This window comes from Acipenser ruthenus, chromosome 23 (assembly GCF_902713425.1).
Source record: "Acipenser ruthenus chromosome 23, fAciRut3.2 maternal haplotype, whole genome shotgun sequence".
NCBI classification, from domain to species: Eukaryota; Metazoa; Chordata; class Actinopteri; order Acipenseriformes; family Acipenseridae; genus Acipenser; species Acipenser ruthenus.
In genome coordinates, this window is record NC_081211.1 from 18,866,119 (window position 1) to 18,884,360 (window position 18,242).

Consider the following 18,242-nt stretch of genomic DNA (forward strand, 5'->3'; position numbering starts at 1 on the left):
ACACCAATTAGTTACAGCAGCAGCGTGGTCAGTTGGCATACAGAAGCATAAACCCAATGCCCAAAGCACACAGCTTTCAGAATCATGTCAACTCAAGGCAATGAATGAAATTAACAATGTTAGCCCCTTTTTTTGTCAAATTGGCCTAATGGCACACACACTCTAAAAGCACAATATGTGGGAAAAAAATGACATCTAACTAGAGCCCTTGTGTGGCCCTGCAATGCATTTAAACATGTTAAAAGTACAGGTGTTATTTCAAGACCAAATGTTTCTCTCAGTAAAAAATAAAATAAAATAAAATAAAAGCAGTGTGTAGGCGTTACCGGCTAGTTGAGTAGATTTATTTTTTGTATTCGTTTTAACTCATCTGTAGACAGTGCCGAGTACATATTCTGCTATTGGCATGATGCTTTGTTAGTATAACAGCTGTTTCAACAGTAGGTAGTCTCTCTCTCTCTCTGTGTGTGTGTGTGAGACAGGGTGGTTGGGCAAAACAATTGGACAAATTTTGTACTACAGGAATGTGCTCCTTATTGCAAGTCAGTTTCAGTCACAATGGGCAAGACAGCAGACCAAATAGACTCTGAAGAGGTCAGTGGTGACTAGTCTGGGCAGACCGTGAAGGACTTAAGGTAACATTACAGTGATCGGCAGTTGTATGGCAGGTTGAATCAGTACTAACAGTGTTAAAGCAGCCGATTCTCAGTTTATTGTCTGAGCTCTGCACACAGAAAGACAGTATCACTTAAAATAATGCAGGTTATGGTTGAACATTGACTCTAATTGCTGAGTAATTGTGTGCCCTTGTTTCAAGTAAAGAAAGTCAAATGAATGTTCTGGATATCTCTAGCAGACAGACAGCTAATTTAGTGCAGTATTTAATAGTGAGAGCAGAGCTGGTTCTTCCTATCGCTCCAGGGTTATGCTAGGTTTACCCCCTACTGGGAAGTGCGGAATTGTAGGTCTCTCCTTTTTTTTTTTTTTTTTTATAAATTAAAGAATGATGTGTTTCTGTAAAATCTCTCCAAAGACTAGAAGAGGGGGAGCGAATGTAACGGTTGTGAGCAAAGACAGCTTAGCACAGCGTGAATTCCAATTTCTTCCCACAGAGCTCATTAGAAAACCTAAAATTAGTTAAATCTGGAAATGACACTTGGAAACACGCAGAGGGAATTAACCATCACCGCCCACCCCCCACCGCAGATAGTAGGAGGGCTGGCACTCTTGCATTGAAGATTTCGAATGCTGACCAAGTGCACATTAAATTGGCTACTCATAAGAATACATTGATAAGTACCGGTATGTGCGCACATATGTTTTTTGGATACTGGTATTTTTGTAACCCATTGTTCAGGGAAAGTACACAAAAGAACACTTAAATAGCCTATTGTCTCCATGCTACCAGGTTGAGGTCAAAGGTGATGGCAACAATGCATTAATAATGGCCTGTATGATAGGGGAAACCAGCATACTGGCTCAAAACAATAGCCTTAATAATGTACACAAAGACAAACACCAAATGTGCCCAGCCGTATGGCTGCTTAAACGCATTTTGCAGATGGAGGTGGAGAGGGGAAGGTTAAACATCCTGTCCTTGGAGAATAGATCTGCAGGCTGAAAAGCACATTCATTTGCAAGCCTAAAATGTTTTGATTTTTTTTTTTTTAAGCAATGCTAAATAAAAACTGTATCGCTCTGCACCTCTTTGCTTTTGTGGACCACAAAATTATGTTTTGTATATCAACCATTCTGACACGCCCAAACTGTTAATCTGATACGCTAAACGTAGCACAGTTTCTTAAAAACATATGCTCTTTTTCTCAAAAGAACCTCTATTATTGTGCTGATAATAGAATTATATTTTGGTTCGCTTAGGGTTATGGGAAGTGATTTTGTACCAGGTATAATCAACAATTTTTCATCTATAGCGTTGTCTTTAAAATATCTGCACATTCTAAATTATAAATACAAATAACTACAAGATTTTTAACTGAAAAAAACGTATGGGGACGGGCAGTGATAGTATTGCTTGATCTAATAAGTGATGGACTGTGTATTTTTTAGCTTGTAGTTTGTAATGTACATACATTAGAGAGTATAGTTTTTCAATCCCTTGGATGGCCTCCATAAAAGTCTGCCCAGAAGAAAGACACACTTATGTAATGGTTATTTGTCGCTGCCATGATGTGCAAAATGATCCCAATTAAATAATTGATTTACAATTGTGCAGAGCTGGAGGAGTACGTCTTTTGATTCTGGCGCTGTGGGAGGAGGTTTCTTCCATCCGGAACGGCTGAATTATTGCTACAACACACTGTTGCATCTTCTTTAACAAGCTCCCTCCCGCACTTCATGGCCTGAATACTGGGGGCTCTGCTACATATCCACAGCATAGCACAGTATGTTCGATAAAAACAAACTGCAACAGGCACTTTAAGTGAGGGTAACGGTTCTCGCTGAGCTGTAATACAGCTAAGTAAACAACTCAATGTCTTGACAGATGTTCTAAAATCTTGACAAATAACGCCTGTAATATCACCAGTTAACAACATACGGCAATTTAACGGACATCATTTGTTGACATTTTCACTCATTTGTAAACATGTTTAAAAGTTCTCTCTCTCTCTGTCTCTCTTGCAATTGTAGACGAAGCCTGCTGTGCTTGCTAGAGGATCATCCCCCAAGGGCTAAAGTGGAATATCATCAGCTGGTGAGGAGAAACAGATAAAATACTGTGCTAGCATTCATCAGCTGAATGCATGTTCAGAACGACAGGCTGACACACACACACAGTATTCAATTCACTATATAGGTCACCTCTATGTGTTTTTATTTTAAAACATAATATCTGGCATAAGGTTAAAGGAATCTCTGTTTGCGGGCCTTGCTTTCCTCATCTGGAGAGTGAAATTGCCCCCACCCCTTCGGGGCTTGCTTTCCTGCTAATAACCAGCAAGTTGCTTCCCCTAATGACCGGCATGCTTTGCAGCCAGTAAGATGATTCGACCTTGTAGACAATGCTGAGGCGAGGAAGTGAAGCAGTGACGCACTCCTAGAAAGCAAGCAGTCTGAGAAATGTATTTTACCTCGTGCAGTACCAGATGTGTTCAAATGAAAACACACGTTTGCTATAAAATGTGTTTCTTTTAAACACACCTATTTAGTGAAGGTAAGTGCACAACAGGTACGGCAATTGGATAAAACCACTTTGAGCAGGGGTTGGGGAAAGTGTAGGACACACTGAAGTGGTTTGCATATATTTTTTGCATTTATTCCTTGCTTCATATTGGTTTTTAGTTTTACTAGCCCACTATTGACACATAGGAAACACACATGTGTATTTTTAAAAACATCCTATTTTCCTGAAATGTGCCACACACATTAGTTACTTACTACTACACTACTTCACATTCTATTTGCATCAGAAACTAACTTACAGTAAAATAAAATAGAGATAAACTATCAAAATCAAATGTTGCCTGAAACCAACATTTGGTAATATACGTGAGTGCATCTATATTTATAAGCTGTATCTACAGTATCTTGACTTGGATCAACTGCGAAAGCGGATTTTGCAGCCACAGTATAACAGATTAGGACAGCTATTTCATTTTGTATGTGTTGTACAACAGATGCCTTTGGCTCTTTCATTATCAGGATCACCTTTGCACAGTACTTGCCCCCTAGTACAAATCATGCAAGGAGGTATTGGGGTGTAACACAGTTCTACATTTCTGAGTGATTGTTTTTGATAGATAAGATTAAGTAATCACAAAAATCAGTCTGAATAGATATATTTCTATAGGTTGAAAATGAAAATGAATAATCCATTATTTTAGTGTTGCAGAATGGCACAGTTTGTAAAAGAAACCAACAGATTTGCTCAAAAAGCTGCAATCATCCCAAAGTCTGCACACGCTCATCCATGGCATTAAACAAAACAGTGATACTATTTGAATATGCTTGGTTGAAATGAGATTTTGACCTCAAAAAACATGTAGCAAAAGAAACACACAAAAAGACAATCCAGTTTCTTATTTGCACAACAACAAAGACACTTTAAAATACAGGTACATTAATTGCACTGTACTAATACTTTGTCAGTATTATTTAATAAGTAATTACAACCAAACAATATAAATCAGGAAAATAACTTTGTTAAAGAGTTTTCACAATTCCATAATCATGTAGTACATATCAATAACTGGTACCTAGGTAGAGCACATGGATATCCCAATTACCATTCTGCTGTATCACAAAAGGTGGTCCATTGTGTGTGGCTCAGGTGGGGACCCTAATACCTGCTTCACAGGAAGTACATTTCATGTGGTGGAAGGATACATAAATGAGTCAAAGCAACAGAAATCTATAACAAACCTGCTTGTGTGCTCATGTGTAAGAAATATTTTTAAAAAGGTTTTTTTACTACTACTGGCGGATACACATAGATGGACAGATGTCAGCCGAGACAAAAGTCTGGGATGATTCCTTTGAGAGATGCTGACTGCCTCACTGCAGGGCAAGTATATCCCTGACTTTGTTGGAAAATAATAAAAAAAAAAAACAGCTCAGGGACCATTTAGTCCCACAGACATGCTGGAAAGAAGATGGGCCACGGCGTCAGCATCTTCCTACTTTTAAATACCAAGTCTACATTGTAATTTTGGTCCAGCAGACTCTCAATCCCTACCAGTGGGACTGAACGTTGTTCAAATTAGTGATTTGTTTGTAGTGCTGATCGGAACCTTTGTCTAGTCTTTGAAATATGTTTTTGTAATCCTTAAATGTCATCAATAACAGTAATAACCCTATGAAAAGGAGCTACAGCTGTAAATGCTTTTACATGCTTATGATACTGATGTTTCTACAGCTGCTATTAGCTTGGGTTCAATATGACAGCAATATGACAGTGTGGTTTGGACTATAGGTTAGATCAGATTAGCAAGAATCAACTATATCACAACATATGTTGTGTTTCCTGCGAGACATTATGAGTTTAACAAAACTAGGGAACAAAACAAAGGGAAAACGCATATATACAGTATATATATATATATATATATATAGTATATAGTATATATATATATATATATATATATATATATATATATACATATATATATATATATATATATATATATATATATATATATATATATATATATATATATACTGATTTCTTTTTTTATGTTATTTAGGTGCTATTAACCGCATTCATCTGACAAGCAGTCCAGTCTCCATCAGGCATCATAATTCAGGCTATTGGGCTCAGTATCATTAATTTCAAGATCACCCCTTTAGGCATAGCTGGAATGGACCCGCAGTTTAATGCAAGTGCTTTGAAGTTCATCTACAAAGCTGCAAACAGGGCTGAAGGGCTGTGTAGGAGCTCAGTGGGATGTAACCTGTTATTTGGGATGCAGCTCTAATCCCAGAAGGTACGGCTTCTGATGAGTTGTTAATGAAAGTAGCACAATCCCCAGGGGGACCTTACTTCAAAATGATGCAACTAACAAGTAATAAGTGCAATTTTAAATGCAATGTATACCAGTATTTACACTTTCCCTCCGGTGTTATGCCGTGGTCATGGTGACTGTACTGCAGAATGGAATCTCTTCTACTTTATTCCTCTTAATGAAGTATACTGGGGGATGTTGAGGGGGCCTTGACCTTACACACTTGGTTCAATTCCCTTCAATGAGTTTCTAGTAGTGAGTTCCTGCTGTTCACCTTACCTGATGCAATCACAGGCTCGGTATACACCAGCCTAGTTTCTACATACACTTTTCTTCTGCCATGGCCTCTTTTGTAGCTATAAAGGACCTGATTTTAAATACATATAGCTACCAATACCAACTAAATCTGTTCTGTTTTTGCCCATACTTTTTGATCTTCGCTATAATAACATGACTTTGACTGCACTTACTTTTACACTTCAATGAAGCAGATGAAGCCAGTATTTATCACAAAATCAAATGTTTGTTTTCCATTCCAGGAAGCAAAAAAATCTCAATATTAGAGAAAAACAAAAACCATTCAGAATGCTAATTTATATTTGTAGAATATTTTAAGGCTTTGAAATGAACACAGGTATAGCAGCCACCTGTTGCTGTTGTATTAAGCCCTGGATTGCATCTTACAGTTACAGTGGCTAGTGGCAGTACACATACAAACGCACTCATGCATTTATGTTATCAGCTTGGCTTTTTTCAGCTACCGTTAGGGTACCATGTATTCAAATTCCCTTCACTGCGTGGCTTTCAGCTGTTCTGCAACATCAAGCATGCAAGGCATGCTTCAGTAGTGGGGTCCTGGGGATTGTGTTATCTCATTATCAGGTGTGCAAGCAGTTCTTGTAAAGAGAGAAGGAGAGAAGCGTAGAGCGTAGAGGCCAGCAGGAAGCTTTTGCACCACTTCTGAAAGCACTGTTCCTGTTAGCTTGGACTGAATTCCAGCCAGGCTATATTCACAGCTTGGTCAGCATTAAAAATGCAGAAAGGGCTAAAACAATATAGCGCAAGATGTACTTGTATCTCTGGGATTATATTCTTTGATTGGCCGAGAGGTACAAAGTTTATAACATCCATAAAATTTGATCTCAACGTTATGGTCTAAACAACGGCTGATCTGCAGTATATACTGTCGTCCTTTCACTCTATAGTTATCCTACTGTGTTTTTTCCCTAGGGCTGACTTATTTACATACATTACAAAGAGGTTTGTGATAGATCAAACCTATGAGTCGACTGTATTTAGATTGTCAAAATGAACTTTAACTCTCTTACTGCTATATATTATTCAAACTCAAGTAATCCCTGTTGCAATACCAATAGAAAACCAGTTGCTAAACCCCCCAAACCACTCAATGGTTAAAAACAAGTCTCCAACGAGACAACTGGCTGCCACGCTGAAAGCCTGTGTGCTGAAGGCAATGATTTCCCTGGTACATCAATTTTAAATCTGATCACCTCTGGTTCACGCAAATGCACTGAATTTTCTAAACGCTTTCAATTAATGTTGTTTTTTTTTAACACAGTATTTATTACAATATATTGCAAATCTGACAGAACTGTTCGATAGATTATGTGTGCATTGTTAGTAACATGCACCCTCTGCTGTAAATACAAAATGAGTATAAGGAAAAAGGAGATGTCCACCACATATACAAGTGAAAATGCAAGCGTGGCATGATTATAATACTTTCAATATCTTGTGGTAAAGAATATTGTAACTAGGTTGTATCAGAATTGACTAAGCGGTGCTCAAGATAGAAGTAAAAACATAAGCGTGACAGACGGACTTACATAATAAAGACAAATTCTGAGAAGGTAAAACGTCAACAGATTCTCATTGAGCGTTTCTAAGTTACAGAAGATGCAGATATTCACAACAATATATCTTACGCTTTGCATTCTACTAAATAGGCTTCAGTGTGTGCAGAATTCTGCAGCCCGGGTTTTAACTCATACCTCTTCTTGTGAGCAAACAACACCTGTACTGTATAAACTGCACTGGTTCCCTGTGAGGTATTGGGTTGACTACAAAATTCTGCTCCTTACCTATAAGGCCTTAAATGATGCTGCCTCAGTTTGTTTGAGAGATCTATTGCAAGAGTATATTCCAGCGCATAATTTAAGATCCATGGATGCCGGGGGTCTTATTACAGACTAAGAGAAGGTTCCTTTAGCACATGCATTTGTGAATCTCTATAATTTGTGCTAAAAAATATCAACTAAATTTAATCACAAGTGTGACAGTTATTTTGCATTGTATTCTACAGTACACCTCTGTGCAGTGCAATAGCCTGGATCTGTGTGTGAGTGTGTGTGTGTGAATTGTAAATGGCAGTCTGAATCTGGTGCTGAAATGCAATTTACATTTTTACAATTCCTCCACCCTTATCTTATCATCACACATTTTAGATAGCATGGATAATACATGATTCAAATATGCCACACCAGAGAAATAATCCAGTAACTCTGAGTTGCCTTAGAAATTGACATTTTCCCAAATATTTGAATCTGGTTTCAAATCCACTCATGACTGAAATGACAAGTGGAAAAATATGAAATCTTATCTGACATCTGTGAAAGGTCATACAGATTTGAACCTATATAATGTCATCTCACATTATACTCTACACAGATGATAATCAGCAGTGTGGATCGTGGTAAGATACATACTCCACCGAGTCGGACTGCATTATCGGCTCAAGTTCTTCACAAATTTTTAGGCTGGTCATTCTTGCTTACTATTTTTAAGACCTATATATGCGAGCAAAAATGATAACCACCTGTTATAACAATGTCATTAAGTTGCAGGGCCATTGTGGGCATGTTTGTAATGTGTTCAAATTGATTCAGGAGTAATACAAAACCATTCTTTAATGATGATCTGAAATCCTTCATAGAAGCTGGGGGTGGGAATCTGAGGTGTCACTTTTGTTCCTCGTGGTAATTCAACTATCAATCTGGGTAGAATTTGCCAATCAAAGTGTTAATCAATGTCTATTCCAACAGGGAGATGCATCTTTTTATACAGCAAAATGTTCCTAAATATTTAAATGCTTACCTGAAAAACAGTAAATGCTAAATGGTAGAATATTTCTTGTACTGGACAGAGGGGCCTAAAGGCGGAAATATTTCCGTTGAAAACATTTTAAAGAAATCATGCAGCTCTATGCAGTGTGTGTTCAATCATTTACCGGAAGCAAACTAAACCAGCTGCCAGGTTCCTAAATGCAATGTAACAGGTAGTGCATCAATAAGGCAAACATTTGCTGTATTTATTTGTAAGTGAAACAAAATATGTATATTTACACTATTCTTTCATAAATCAGAATTTTCACGGGGAACTACAGTACATATTACATGGCAATGGGTAAATTTCACAGAAATCATGAAATCTGCGATAGCTGTCATATTTATCGCAGGTGTTACAATTTTTTTTGTCCACCCTTTGTACATTTTTCACAGCAAACCACCTGCAACCTAAATCTGCAACGAGCCTGTCATTTTGAATAATAATTAAATGGAAAGGACCTGCCTAAATGATGCACAGTGTCTATCCCGCAATCCAAATACAGGTGTTCACAGTCAGCAATCTTTTCATAAAAGTGCAGATGAATTACAGTCTCTACACAATTGAATCTTTTGTTTCGGAAAATCAACTGCAATCTCACTTTTGCCTGCCCTGCTGCTATACAGACAAAGATACCTCATATCTCTAAAAATAACAGCAAATTACCTGCAAAGCAACTGCAACACGACACAATTAGCAATTTATTTTTCCACCAATGCCAATAGTACACAAATCAGTGGTCTTTTTTCACTTCAAAACTTTCATTGGTACCAAATGTTTTTTAGTGTTTAATTGCAAGCTGATCTCATTACGTCCATGAATTCTGAATTGCTTCTATTAAGAAGTCCATATGACAGGTTCTCTTTGTGTGTTCCATCAAAATCATCTGATCCCTGTGTTTAGAGATTTGGAGTACACTTCAAAATCCTTGTACCGTACATTAACTTCATGTATTAAATTTAAAAAATATATTTTTTTATTCACTTGCATAAAGTATAACAAGAGCCGAGGTGGATATAAACTAACATGTACAGTACAAGTGGACCCTCATCACTAAGTCATGATTTAAAAGGCTGCACAATTTTGATCCTTCGTCAGTTCAGCAAGGTGTTGTACCCCTCTGAAATGACAGTACTACACCTAGCCGTGTGATAAGTTATGATTAGAACAAAAGGTTGGCTTTCATGCATTGTGAAGAAGGACCTGTGGTGTGAAACAAAAGATCAAATGGGAAGCATTGTGGTTTCTCTTCTGGTGCTATCCTGGCCAGGGGCAAAGGATTTGAGTGAGTGTGAGATTGTTTCTGAGTTCAAAACACAGGCACCCAGGTTTAATTCAACTATGTTTTTTTGAAGCCACTTCGGTTGAATTCAATTTTAAACTATTTTTGAAACTGATATAATTAGCGTATATAGAAACAAACACTACACAAAATGTAACTTGTGGGTGACCATGGAGGAAACGGACCCCATTTAGCAAGGTCTTGAACACCACTGCAGTTGCAGTGTCCCAAAATCATGCTCAGTTTCCACATTTTTATTCTGCTGATAATATTTTACTAAAACACAAGAGGGCTTGACAACACAGCAACCTATTTAAATATGTGAAACCAATTTTAAAACTGTAGAGGCACTAGAACTTTGAAGGCCTATGATGAATTTAAATTGGTATGGTATTAATTAAACTTTTCTTGTCTTTTTGTTTTTTAAAGAGGGTGTGGGGACAATTTCTCACTGAACTAATTCATTTTCCTACAGGCTTGTTGCATAGCAAGCAAAATCTCAAGTCGGTGTAGTTCCACTGTTGTCTGGGTTTTGTTGACAGCCTCTGAATGGGTAGTAAAACTGTTGATTAATGATGCATGTTACAGTGCCAAGTCTCCATACACTGAAGTGCTGTAGCCAAAAATCAGTTCCTCTACACACTGGCTATGTATCTATGCTCAAAAGTATTGCAAAACTGCATGTTCTTTTACTTTCTTTAAAGTCTTGGGTCAGTTGTCAGGAATAAACTACACTGTCAAACTTGAGCGGTTACAGTAAGTGGAGTTAACTCAAGTATCAGTTCACCATTAACCTGACGAAGTACACTTTTACAGCAGTGTTGATATAACAAGTGTGTCTGTTTTGCTGTTGAACACAAATGCTAGTACTTTCATTGATTACAATAGTGTTAATATGATGTATATTACATACGGTCCCTGTACACGCACAACACATTCAAATAAATAAAAGCTGTCAACATACACATTGCCGTGATACCATACTTTTTATTTTAAACATTTTAAAACTGTACAGCAACTTACTTACTTAACCTAAACTTGTCTAATCTTTTATCTTCCAAAGTGTTAGTAAGTGGGGTAGAAATCAGTTGTATGATGGTTAAATGTGAGCGTTATTAACCAGAGTGTGACAAGTGATATTATCAGGAGCTTTTTCTCATTTGCTCTCATTATATTCTGTCCGGGACATTTCAATGCAGTGATAACAAGCGGGGGTGACATCAGTTTCACTGTACATGTTCTTTGTGATTGTCCCTGCTGCGTTTGTTTGCGATGCTGTGAAATTGGCACAAGACATGAGGTGACCAAACAATGTACTGTAAGGAGGTGGTCTCTGTGCTGAAGTCTGATCTTGTAAGAGTATGTTGGCCTTGAGGACTTTACTTAACATTTTCAATTCCCTTGCACTGTCAGCCATCTCAAAAGAATACAGTATACAGGGGTAATGAGGTCCTTATAAATATGGATGTAATCAACAGTGGACTTGCACCAACAGACACACATCTGAGCACCTTGTGAATTATTCATGCAGAGCGCCAGAAGAGCACACATTTTAAAAAAAGCTCATATTTAAAACAGAGCATTTAAAACGTATTTATGTTAAATTTTTAATAAGGTTACACAAATGTTACATTATATTAATTGTAGGTAAATTAATGTCTTGACATTCATATTACACCAAAAGTTATAAGTCACTGTTAAGCCCTGAATACATGTGGGAGCTGGCTTAGTGGCAGACAATAAAAAATAACAAATTGATGACCACAATATAATTTATCAAGCTCCTAAACACCAAAAGGCAATTTGCACCATTTTGTGTGAAAAAGGAAAATACAAAAGTAGCTTCACATTTTAAAAGCTTGACATTTCCCTTACTGTTTAATGGGGTTTGCAAGCATTCTGAGAAGTTCTGCTGTGGAAATATTGAGTTATTATTATTATTTTTTCTATTTCCTCCAAACCTGCCGTTACCAGGTAAAGGCAGATTTATAGAGAGGGAAAGAAAAGTTAATAACTCAATATTGAAGCAACAGAACCCAGAAACACATAGGATTCTTAGAAACATCAGACTTGGGTAAATGTAAAAAAGCTACTAAAATGTAATTTATAGCTACTTTGGTTATATATACACAAGGCACACTTTTGAGTCATTCAGTGAAATCTCTGTAGTTGTTTTTTGGTAGTTTTGTGACATGTACAGTTTCATTTTCCTGTCACAAAACAATGGCCTATTTCTGCATATAAAACTGTTCATTTCAGTTATATTTTTCATCTAGAATCTGAATTGTGTTAGAAACTTCAACAGCCACAAAATCTTTTAAAACCAATTCATTCTTCTTCGATAAGCATCATTTCTTTGGTGTTCATTTCTATTGTTTTATTGACTACACCAATTAAGGAGAAAATGCTTCCTTTCCTCCCCAGTCCTGTCTTGCAAGACAGAATACTGATTTATTAGAGGAGATTATAAATGCAGAACTAAGAACAAAGTGCCTTTAGATAGTTATCATTTTTCAGCAATTAGAGAAAATTTGTTTGCTGTTGTTTATGCTTTAATTGCTACGGTCCCTAAAAGGTTCCCTGGGGACTGATCAAAGAAAACATTCTATTCCCCATAATATATGATGCCAGACTCAATTTCCTTGCATCAGAATGGCTCACCTGTATCCTAGCAACCAGGTTGAAAGCCTTAAAATGCCTCAACCACACTTCACAACACTAAAAGCTTGAAACTGCATTTGGACCTCTGCAATCTTAAGTGCTTGAAACTGTTTTGGAGGAAAACACTTTAGCTAGGTAACATGAGACTACTGTGTGCATAATCCAGAATAGGAGTTTCTCCCTTGTTATTTTGTTGTGAGCAGCGCATGGATAAATACATTATTTAACATTTTATTTTACCTGGTAACGGTTGCCTTCAAGCTGTTGCAGTTTAAATACACTGACTGACCAAAAGATTAGAGCAGAGCTGTAGCCTAAGTGAACCAGTCCAAAATATAACCTAAAACCCATTTAAAAAATGAACTCATACACACAACTTTTAGTTCAGTTTTTAATATCCTCCCTAGTGGTCATTACCTGTCGATAATTGATCTTGATTAACTGGCAAGTAATGACCAAGGTGCTGGACATTAATGCTTAAAGATATATTTTTTTTCTTTAGCTATTTTTCTGATTGCTGTCAGTTTTGATTCCAATTGATATTTGGTAAGGGAATGTTTTTGTCTGTTTATGATAAACACTGGACACATGAACTGGACACAGATTAATACAATATACAGAATAACATTGTTTGAAAGGAGAACAGAGACCCTGATTGTTTCTTTAAAGAAATAAACACCAGTAATGTTTACAATATTGGCAGTTTAATTATATTTTCACAAAAAGGGTTCAAATTGTCCACTGGAATAAAATGCTCTGAAACACAGGTGTCTGAATGGAACTGCTTTTTCTCATGTCTAGCTCTGTGAAAAAAGAGCTAGGAGAAAAGTAAACATGTACACACTGTTTTCACCTTTAAATGATATTACTGTATAATGAAAAGGATCAAACTACAGCAAGTGATTAGGTCTCGGCTGTCCAGCAGACTGAGCTCCACAATGCGGCTCTATTGATCAGATTGATTCAGAGGTGATTCAAGACTGGCAATGCGTTTGCAGAGTCTACTAGGACAATCTGTAATCTTTGACAGAAGCAAGTGAAAATGCAACAAAACTGATGCTGTGCTTAAACATGCAATACGTTTAAAGAGCACAAAACTAAAGAAGCAGTGTCTTACTGTAATCTAGTCTTTTCTTTCTTTTTCAAATTTGCTACTGTTTAAACCTATATCAGACAGAGAATTACTTTCCTTTGATGAAGGTCTGCATCTGCTTTGCAATGCTGGATTTGAATGATGGCAAGATAAATGAGATCTGGTATATAATAATAAAAAAAACAACTTTGTAGCATTCAATGCTAGAACACTTGTTACTAGCAGCTTGTATCTTACACAGTACGGCTTACTATAGGTTTTATGATTTGCAGTTAAAAACCAATAATTAAACAGTGAAGGTAATCCTAATATGAGGTAATTTCCATCTCATACAAACTATCTAAGGGAATTATCTGAAAATGTCAAGTAAAAGAAATACCAGGATGGACGCTTCTTTATCAGTGATATGTACACGACTCTTATAGGAATCTCTGGATGTCGGTGTTGCTAATTTAGTGACAAAGGCTGGGCTAATTAACTCCCTACAACTAATCATATTTCTGTCAAGTAATTTCAAATTGCTATACTTTTCATGATACACTTGTAGTCTAACACATCATACTAATCAGTTTTAATCTATCTACATCATTTTTTATAAAGATTTACAGTAAGCTTTGACTTTGTGTTTTCAGTGATTTATTCATCCAATATTAATCCAATTCATTTGAAATCTTTAGGGAGTTCAACTACTAAACATAAGCCTGTTTCCTCTATAAATCTGAACCAAATAAATCAGAGTGATCTATTTTTTGGTTTGTTTTGTAGTTATAGATATAAACAAGAAAGAAAGTTTTGTTACACTGGCTTTGTTTGCCAGTAATTTATGGGTAGAATTACAGAGACAGAGTGCAGCTGCGGCTCAGAGAAACTCTGTATAGCTAAAGCTAAGCGTAATCCCACATGTAATGGAAAACCTTTTCTGTTCAGGGTGCCTCACTGCTTTCACATTCAAAGTGCTTTAGCTCTTTCTCCTCTCTACAGAAACGCATTACTCATAATGTAAACCATATTCTGTTTGTATTAGAAATATGATTTCTTTCCTGCAGTATTCTTGTCGTTCTCAAAGATGCACCTTGAATTTTGAGGAGATTCAATCAAGGAAGGAATTTCCTTTTTGTTTAGTTCCCTAAGCTTCACAAAGGAACCTAGTTCTGAAATGTAACTATTATTAGAGCATAATAAGAGAGGGTAAAAACAGAGTAAAAACAAACCAAAAAAACAATACAGCTTAAAAACAAACAGTTTTGAACACAAATGTAAATAGTTTGAAATATCTGAATCGGAATGAAGGATTAGAAATTACATTTTAGCAGTTTAATTATTACTGAAGTGACAATTATAGCCATTGCTGTAACTGTGTGTAGTATTATTATTATTATTATTATTATTATTATTATTATTATTATTATTATTATTATGTACATAATGATAAGGTGCGGAGTTTGTGGTCTAATTTTATATTGCAGTGGTCCTACCTATATCTACAGTAATAGCAGGAGTAGGAAACCAACCAATCATAATTATGGATTTGGGAGAAATCCCAATCCCCACTTGATGAATGAACCAGGATATGGGCTAAACAAACATCAAAACAACCATTAGAAATCATATCTAAGAAACCAATAAATAATACAGTAGTTTCAGATTTTTTTTCAAAATGCAAGTTCATATTATACTGTGTCACTGCTTGAGTAGTGGTTAGGGCTCTGGACTCTGGACCGGAGGGTTGTGGGTTCAATCCCCAGTGGGGGACACTGCTGTTGTACCCTTGAGCAAGGTACTTTACCTAGATTGCTCCAGTAAAAACCCACCTGTATAAATGGGTAATTGTATGTAAAATAATGTGATATCTGTATAATGTGAAATAATGTATAATGTGATATCTTCAAACAATTGTAAGTCGCCCTGGATAAGGGCGTCTGCTAAGAAATAAATAATAATAATAATAATAATAATAATAATACATATTATTTAATGATATTGTTTATTATATATATAAAGATAGATAGATAGATAGATAGATAGATAGATATACACACACTGTTATAATGATCTAAAAAAAGTCTAACCTTTGTGTGTGTTAGTATTTTGCTCAACCAATGTTTTGGAGAGATAGCTAAATGTATATTAGTACAAAATAATTACTACTGCTGGAACCTGCATTAGTTTTATGTATCCTTCCCATGTCCCGTACCTGCACAGGGGAAATGGTCTCATTTCTTTGCATGTGTACAGCTGAGTATTTTTTCACCCAGCTATTCTTTAACCTGCACTGGGAAACTGGGAAGTATGGTAGCGCATGATCATACGTGTGTGGGGGAGGGGAGGGGGGACCCACCTAGAAGCTTTGGTATGGTCAAACATGATGACAGTTTCCCATAATACTAATATAGTAAAGCAAATGTTTAAATAACACCTTCAGCCACTTTTGCACTTTCATCTGTGTTAGATATTATATAAAACCACAGGGAGAGCTACATTTGACCAAATCCAAGCTCGCGCACCTACTCGCGATTATTGAGATTGTTTCAATGGAAGGTGTCCTACCTATGAAATAGCAGAGCAGTACAGCCAGGAGTAGCGCCGCGCCAATGGCAGAGACGGCCGCACATTTCCAGCTGCAGTACTTGGACGGCTTCTTCAGCTTGAACGTGTTCCGGGAGAAGGCATTCCTGGACAGGAGTCGTGGTGGTGGAGAGTAGACAGTCCCGGATGTCAGGGGGTAGCCTGGAGCCGAGCTGCTGAACAGGGGTGTCGTCCCTGAAGACGTCTTGAAGAGGAAATGCCTGGGGAGTCAAACAATGAAAGAGATCAGCACAAACACACATACACATTTAAAACCCCTACCAAAATCTGTAACTGTAAAAAAAAAAAAAAAAAAATGAAATACCTGTGAGAAGGGTTGTGTGACTAAACTGTGTTTGCCTGCAATCAATTTTTTGAATCACTTTTAAGATAAGTGAAGAGGAGATCAAAAAAATATAAAGTTCATGCTTTAAATTCTATTTGTAGTCTCCTTTTCTTTCTATTTGGGCAGTGCGTTTAAACCTGCTAATAATGAGATCTCAAGGGCCCATCTAAAAGTATGTATAGCAGATGAATTGACATGGTAAATACACATATAATTTGCAACAATACTTTATATATTACGAGTAAGAAACCAACCAATCATAGTTTGGGAAAGTGACCATGAAGCGAAGCAGAGTGAAATGATTTCTGCTAAAAACTGCGTGAAATGATTTCTGTTGTAACAACAGACACCCTTCACACAATGTAGGAATTATTATAAATCACAAAAATGAATATTGTACTTGTAATCTACCAAGAAACATATGTTTTTTTAACTTTAGAACTATGCTGTATGTTCTATGCACGGGGTGACATCAAGCGACACGGTAAGATGCGTTGGAATTTGAACAAATCCTTGAAAGTGAGTGCTTGATTGCTCATACGGGATTTAGAATCCTGTGTACTGATATCATCCCAGACGCACTGCACAATTCTACTAAAACAAATAAACAAATAAATAAATACAACACTTTAGGAATGACAAGATTGTTACAATATATAACAATATATAATTATATATAAATTATAATGGATCATATAATTATAATGGATCTACTGTACTAAGAATGATACAACTACCAGATCTCATTCCATCCATTCCAAAAAGGACAGTTTTTATTCAGCTTTCGTAAGGGGATCAATGTGGACCTCATCTTCAAAGGCCAGGCACTGTATCAAGAAAGGATTTCACTGAATTACCCTGCCAGCTGCATTAATATTTTTAAACAGACTTATATTAGACTGGGAGTTTTTCTGTGCCCTTGAAGAAAAATAATGGAAAGCAGTGTTTCGTCTCGATAACGTCCCTTATGTTCCTTGTGGAAATAAAACACATTCTGGTAAAGACTACTGCATAAACCAAACCAATACTTGGTTTCATATAATTGAAAGCAGTACTATTAAGAAACTTAGTTGTCAAATTATACAAATGTTCTGACAATGTCTTTCAAAATGAAGCTTTCAGTCAGCAGAGGACCAGACTTTCTTCATAATGATCTATTCAAATTTATCAAGCTGTTTTTAGACTCACACCAGATTCTTCAAGCCTTTAGGCACCGTTACTTTTGTTGTTGTTTAGTTTTTTTTTTTTTTTAAATATAAATGAAAGGAAGTGTTAAAGGAAGGAGACAGACTGCCACGCAAGTAGCCTAAAGACAGAAAGCACTTGTCAGTACTCCCAAGTACACTCTGACAGAGATGTTGTTAGACAGGCAAAAAGCACTGGAATTGAAAGTCATCTGACAGGCAGGTAGCACAAGCACAAGGCTAAAAATACAGCAGCAGTCCTTTAGGGCAACTGGGACTGTCATTGTTTTAAATTGAAACTAAAACAGAATAAATGCTTTGCTTGGAGCCCAAGGTCAAAAGATCCCAAATTTTGAATGTCAACTAATTTTTCAAGAAGAGGTTCATAGCATTCCTCTTGACGGCTGACAAAGGTGACAGAGGGAAATTAATTAAGGTGGTCTTGGGGGCCTGTCGCTGGATTTCTTCCCTTCAGCACTAACTCAGACCACAGTTTGATCTGCTGCTGCTCTCTCTGTTCTATTAATTG

At 36.6% G+C, this 18,242-nt stretch overlaps 1 protein-coding gene across 4 annotated transcripts in view; it reads right to left on the minus strand.

Annotated features, from left to right (window-relative positions):
• LOC131699625 (teneurin-2) overlaps positions 1-18,242 on the minus strand; it is an 842,004-nt gene that overhangs the window by 81,765 nt on the left and 741,997 nt on the right. For all 4 annotated transcript variants that reach the window (XM_058996766.1, XM_058996767.1, XM_058996765.1 and 1 more), the window contains one exon: positions 16,166-16,404. In XM_058996766.1, the coding sequence (XP_058852749.1) occupies positions 16,166-16,404 (239 nt within the window). The remainder of the gene's footprint in view (positions 1-16,165; positions 16,405-18,242) is intronic.